Genomic DNA, 6292 nt, shown 5'->3' on the forward strand with positions numbered 1-6292 from the left:
TCAATTAATGAAAATGTCTTTCCGGTTATCTCAAAACATTATTTTACCATGACTCACACCAGTTAGATACATAGTAGCCTGTTCATACAGTTCAGCAAATCCGAAATGACCTTTTAAATGCAAATTGTTTGTCAAAACATACTAATGATTTACTTATGATGTATCTCTCTAGCCTATACTGTGCAATATAATTATTAACAGGTGATTAGTCATCAGAAGACCAGAACAGTAGGATGAGACAAATAAAAGAGCACTTTCCCTTTAAGAACTTGTCGTCACATGACATGAGGCGGAAGAATTACAATCGCACATGTGTTTGTGTATTAGACATTTATTGCTAGAAATATGTCGTTTTAGGACATGTATTATTGCATAAATTTATAATTAGATGATATAAGTGAAATGACAAATTGCTTAAAGACTACGATTTCTGCTGTTGGTTGAGCTTGGTAAACAGTAACGTATTTGAACAGTGTTAGCAAGCTAGCTACAATGTTATAGTGTGTTATGGTGTCACATTGATTCATATAGCACATGAAACATTTGTAGCACTGACACGTCACATTACATAACTGGTAAGACCATGGCTTAATACATGGCTTCTGATGATCAATTAATTGATTTTTACATAACTTGGGGTATAATATTGGTTTGATCCCTTTCTTTGCGACAGGACAGTCTATCTACCATGACTATGACGGAGGAAGCACCGGGTGTCCCTGAGTGCTACATCTCAGAACATGAAGGGTTCTATGGAACCATCAAGAACTTCACCAGAGACTTTGTAGTCACAGAGATAGACATCCATGGCCAGATGGTCACTAAACCCAGTGTATCTGATGTTCCTCAATCATCCAACATTACTGAGGCATGTCCAGGTTCCAAGTCTGAAGGAAAGACAAATATTATTAGCCCAAAACATCAACACAACCTCAAAGAAGAGAATTCAGAACCTGGACCCGGTCAGAATGGTGACATCACATCCACCGCCAGCCAAGACTGTTTTGACCTGAGCATAATACTGGGTCAGGCTGTCTGTGAAGAGCTAGAGCAGTTCACTGCTTTATTGAGAGAGATGTCATCAAGTCCCAATGATGGCGTTGAGAAGAAGCTGGCCAACCAAGAATCATCCAATGGCAGTGAGAAGATGGCCAATCAAGAGTTATCCCTGGGTTCATTCCCAGACAAACACCAAAGAGCTAATGTCCACCGCGCTGTCAGACACAGCTTTCCCTTCCTGTTGACAGTAACCAACCAATCAGAGATCAGGGTTAAGGAGGACCCTGACTTTAAGCTCCTATCAGGTTTGGTCTCCGAGGAGGAGGCCGAAGACTTTATCAGGTTCATCGACACCAAGATGCCTAATTCTGTGTACACGTTCAGGGGTGATGACAGTAAGGAGCACAGGACGGCAGTGCACCACTTCCTCAGTAGACGGTTTGGTAAACTGGTGGAGACGAAGAGCTTCAGTGACCAGCAGCAGAAGACTACGGCCATTACTGTCAGGTTGAGAAAAAAAGGGAAACCCAGGAAGAGGACGGCTGATGACAGTAAAGAGGAAGAGGTCTATACAGGTGAGAGGTCTATAGAGAACCTCACAGACTATGTTTCTCTTCTATTTCTCTCTCCTATTTCTCTGCTTACTCTGTCTCCTATTTCTCTCTCTGTTTACTCTGTCTCCTATTTCTCTCTCTGTTTACTCTGTCTCCTATTTCTCTCTCTGTTTACTCTGTCTCCTATTTCTCTGTTTACTCTGTCTCCTATTTCTCTCTGTTTACTCTGTCTCCTATTTCTCTCTGTTTACTCTGTCTCCTATTTCTCTCTGTTTACTCTGTCTCCTATTTCTCTCTGTTTACTCTGTCTCCTATTTCTCTCTGTTTACTCTGTCTCCTATTTCTCTCTCTGTTTACTCTGTCTCCTATTTCTCTCTGTTTACTCTGTCTCCTATTTCTCTCTGCTTACTCTGTCTCCTATTTCTCTATTTACTCTGTCTCCTATTTCTCTCTCCTACTTGATGTTTTTCTCTTATGATTCTGTATGTACAGCAAGAAAAATGTTATTAGCCCAAGGAAGCATTTATATATCTGCTTTAAACTGTACGTGACAAAAGAAAACATATCCTTGGATTTATCCTCCCCAAATCCTGAACATGGATCCCACAAAACTGACCTTAAATCAGTGTCTAAGACCAACTTCATCCCACTCATAACACTCTATTCCCCTGGCCATACTTGCATACTACTTAGAATGAAGCAATGTGTTGGGCATGTATTCTAGGAAGTTAGTGTGGATACTATTGGCATGGGTTTCCTTCCCCTGCAGTGTTCACTCTGAGGAAGGAGAACCTAGAGACTCTGGAGGCTATCAGCTACATGGCAGCTGTCCTGGGGGTGCTGCCCTCTGACTTCACCTACGCTGGCATCAAGGACAAGAGGGCCGTCACCTACCAGTCCATGGTGGTCAAGAAGATCTCACCACAACGGTAGATACAGTACAGTTGTTAGATAGAATGTGTTGCTGTTTCCATTCAAAGTCCTTGGCTTAGCCTATGTGCTGTGGTCAACTCCCCTAGACTACAAACAGAGTTGACTAAAGCACTAACAGACTGGATCACCAGGCTATCCTTGGCTATGGTTTGATGATGAATATTTACAAAGTGCTACATTCTATTGGGGGCAAACTCAACTCAACTCATCCATCAAACACCACATTCATGCATTTCAAACCTGCTAGTCCAGTGAGTTCACTGTCCACTGATGCATATCCTGTCCTCATCATGGGGACCGGTCAGACTAGTGCTGATGGGAGGGATGTGTGTTGTCAGGCTGAGAGAGAAGGCCAGTGAGTTTGAGAAGAGGGGGGTGGTCCTCTCCTCCGTCCGCTCCGTCTCGGAGCCTCTTCATCTGGGTAGACTCCAGGGGAACCACTTTGACCTGGTGGTACGGGATCTGAGGCCACACCAGGGTCATGGCACACTGATGGAGCTGGACTCACTGGTGCAGGAGGCTGTGGAGAACGTAAAGGTGAGACACTCCTATTCTGTGGCCTCCATTCAACCCTGGTCCTGGAGAGATGCAGGGTTTTGTCCAGCCCAGCACTGAAGCACTCAATGTAACTAATCAACCTAATCACCAAGCGCTTGATTGGCTGAATAAAAACATCAGACCCTGTTGGCCCCCAGACCCAAACTTGGAAGCAAATGTAGATTTCTCTGTGCACTTTAATAGTCATTTCCACTGCACTGTGTGTAATTGAGGAGTGTTGTTCTCTGATCTGTAGTGAGAAGTTATTCAATGTCAATTCTTTTAGGTCAAGGGGTTTGTGAATTACTATGGACCTCAGAGGTTTGGGACTGGACAGAGTGTTCAGTCTGACCGCGTCGGACTGGCCCTGCTCAAAGAGGAAATGGTACAGTTACATCTTCTGTGTTCTTATATTACAAGAAACTGAAAACAGTGGATGTCAATGTTTCTATTTGTTCTGTCTGACTTGTGGTGTGGGTTGTCTTTCATGTGTCTCAGGTGGCAGCTGTCCGTCTGTTTTTCACACCCGAAGAGGGTGATGACCCTCAGAGCGTTGCCAAGAGACACTTCCTCCAGACTGGTGAGAAATTGCTGCTTACACTAGTCACCATTTCCTGTTTACCATGTTCTCTGTTTATATGGACCCAACCTTTTTCAGATTAAAAAATGTTCACCTTTATTGAACCAGGTCGGCCAGTTGAGAACAAGTTGTCATTTACAACTGCGACCTGGCCAAGATAAAGCAAAGCAGTGTGACACAAACAACAACACAGAGTTACACATGGAATAAACAAACATACAGTCAATAATACAGAAGGATTTTTCTTTTGACATTTAATTTTCTACTCTTCTCCATTCTGACCCTGTTCCTCCACCCCTCTCCTCCCTCATCTCAGATAATGCCAAGGAGGCCCTGTTTCTGATGCCCATGTCCAAGGCCAGAGAGAGGATGATGCTGAGGGCCCTACATCGCTATGGGACGGGCCCAGAGGGCTGCACCCGTGCCTGGCTCAGCCTGCCCCATGGGATGAGGGTCTTCTACCCCCACGCATACTGCAGGTCTGGGATTCATATCATCATCATATTCTGAATCCTTTATGGTTCTATTTGTATTCCTACTTTCATTTGTATTTCCTTCTTCCTCTTCACTCACTTTGATATAGTATACTATATCAATAAAGATGGTTTTGATTTGCAGCCGGGTCTGGAACGAGGCGGCTGCACACAGGCTGACCACTCTGGGCCACAGGGCCAGGCAGGGAGATCTGGTCTGGAAGCAGAGGAGAGAGGAGGGGATAGCGGCGGGAGAAACCAGCTTACCTCAGGTAGTTCAGTTGAAGGATGACTTAATAACGGAGTCAAAGAAACAGTTAAAGTCTCTTGTGTGAATGATTTTTAATCGGTGATAGAGAGTTGGCCTCTCGGCTCTATCTTTGAGTGTGACACCCGGTGATACTCGCTCACTGAGATTGAACCAGTCATAAAGATGGTCCTGAGATGGACCTTTGCACTCTCTATTCCCCCAGATTCATGTTGTTACTGCTGCAGAGGAGGAGGAGGAAGTCTACTCACTAGGACAGGTATGTACACACACCTGTCCACTCCCCTGTTCGACAGTACCTTGTACCATTTGAACTATTAATCTACTCTGCAAACATGGGTGTGTTGTCTGAGTGCGTTGCCGAGCCCGGTGAAACCTACATCCACAAAACACTACACAAATCAAATGGGTTATGATTCTATTGAATCCATTGTTCACTTCTGCTGTGCTCTTCCATCAGGTGGTTCTTCCCATGCTTGGCAACACTGTGAAGTACCCAGAGAACCCTGTAGGGGGCTGGTACCAGGAGAGACTGGCGAGGGATGGACTACAGAGCTGTCGTTTCAGAGTCACTCCTCTCAAACTGAACCTCCCTGGCTGCTACCGCCCCTTACTGGCCATCCCACATAGCCTGACCTACAGGCTGGAGCAGGGCCAGAGAGCTGGGGAGAGGCAACAGGAGTGGAATGGAAAGTCACAGGCTAGTGGAGCGGTACCACAGCACCCCGGCACAGACACAACTAGACCTGGAGGTCTGGAGAGGCAGAGAGGAGGGGAGAGCGTGCAGGGTAATGGAGAGGGGGAGTCAACGGTGCAGTACCCTGACACAGACACAACTAGACCTGGAGGTCTGGAGAGGCCGAGAGGAGGGGAGAGCGTGCAGGGTAATGGAGAGGGGGAGTCAACGGTGCAGTACCCTGACACAGACACAACTAGACCTGGAGGTCTGGAGAGGCCGAGAGGAGGGGAGAGCGTGCAGGGTAATGGAGAGGGGGAGTCAACGGTGCAGTACCCTGACACAGACACAACTAGACCTGGAGGTCTGGAGAGGCAGAAAGGAGGGGAGAGCGTGCAGGGTAATGGAGAGGGGGAGTCAACGGTGCAGTACCCTGACACAGACACAACTAGACCTGGAGGTCTGGAGAGGCAGAAAGGAGGGGAGAGCGTGCAGGGTAATGGAGAAGGGGAGTCAACGGTGAAGTACCCTGACACAGACACACCTAGTTTGAGGTTGAACTTTGACCTGGACTCTTCCTGCTACGCCACCATCTGCCTCAGAGAGGTCATGAAATGTGACCCTTAAACTGGAGTCTCAGGTGTTGTATGTACTACTGTGTGTACAGTATTTTGATTAATATTGTGTTTTGTACACAGTATGGCTTCTTGTGTACTTGTAGGATACTGCTACAGTATTGTGTTTTGTACACAGTATGGCTTCTTGTGTACTTGTAGGATACTGCTACAGTATTGTGTTTTGTACACAGTATGGCTTCTTGTGTACTTGTAGGATACTGCTACAGTATTGTGTTTTGTACACAGTATGGCTTCTTGTGTACTTGTAGGATACTGCTACAGTATTGTGTTTTGTACACAGTATGGCTTCTTGTGTACTTGTAGGATACTGCTACAGTATTGTGTTTTGTACACAGTATGGCTTCTTGTGTACTTGTAGGATACTGCTACAGTATTGTGTTTTGTACACAGTATGGCTTCTTGTGTACTTGTAGGATACTGCTACAGTATTGTGTTTTGTACACAGTATGGCTTCTTGTGTACTTGTAGGATACTGCTACAGTATTGTGTTTTGTACACAGTATGGCCTCTTGTGTACTTGTAGGATACTGCTACAGTATTGTGTTTTGTACACAGTATGGCTTCTTGTGTACTTGTAGGATACTGCTACAGTATTGTGTTTTGTACACAGTATGGCTTCTTGTGTACTTGTAGG

The 6292-nt window shown here is 45.5% G+C and overlaps 1 protein-coding gene across 1 annotated transcript; it reads left to right on the top strand.

Moving 5' to 3' along the window:
- The first annotated feature begins 271 nt into the window (after positions 1 to 271).
- Positions 272 to 5891, top strand: LOC116360608 (pseudouridylate synthase 7 homolog-like protein). The gene is made up of 10 exons (XM_031815553.1): positions 272 to 575; positions 674 to 1574; positions 2323 to 2482; positions 2825 to 3023; positions 3310 to 3408; positions 3522 to 3603; positions 3920 to 4082; positions 4222 to 4348; positions 4550 to 4603; positions 4805 to 5891. Exons 2-10 carry the CDS (start codon positions 689 to 691, stop codon positions 5645 to 5647), a joined length of 2613 nt encoding a protein of 870 aa, XP_031671413.1. The 5' UTR covers positions 272 to 575; positions 674 to 688; the 3' UTR covers positions 5648 to 5891.
- Positions 5892 to 6292: the final 401 nt, after the last annotated feature.

This window comes from Oncorhynchus kisutch, unplaced genomic scaffold (assembly GCF_002021735.2).
Source record: "Oncorhynchus kisutch isolate 150728-3 unplaced genomic scaffold, Okis_V2 Okis09a-Okis19a_hom, whole genome shotgun sequence".
Taxonomy (NCBI): domain Eukaryota; kingdom Metazoa; phylum Chordata; class Actinopteri; order Salmoniformes; family Salmonidae; genus Oncorhynchus; species Oncorhynchus kisutch.

Bases quoted from the DNA above. Each gene is read 5' to 3' on its own strand.
- LOC116360608 (XM_031815553.1), top strand. From the start codon at position 689: ATGACTATGACGGAGGAAGCACCGGGTGTCCCTGAGTGCTACATCTCA. The intron at 4,083-4,221 runs GTCTGGGATTCA...TTTGATTTGCAG, and splicing joins TACCCCCACGCATACTGCAG to CCGGGTCTGGAACGAGGCGG. The intron at 4,349-4,549 runs GTAGTTCAGTTG...CTATTCCCCCAG, and splicing joins GAGAAACCAGCTTACCTCAG to ATTCATGTTGTTACTGCTGC.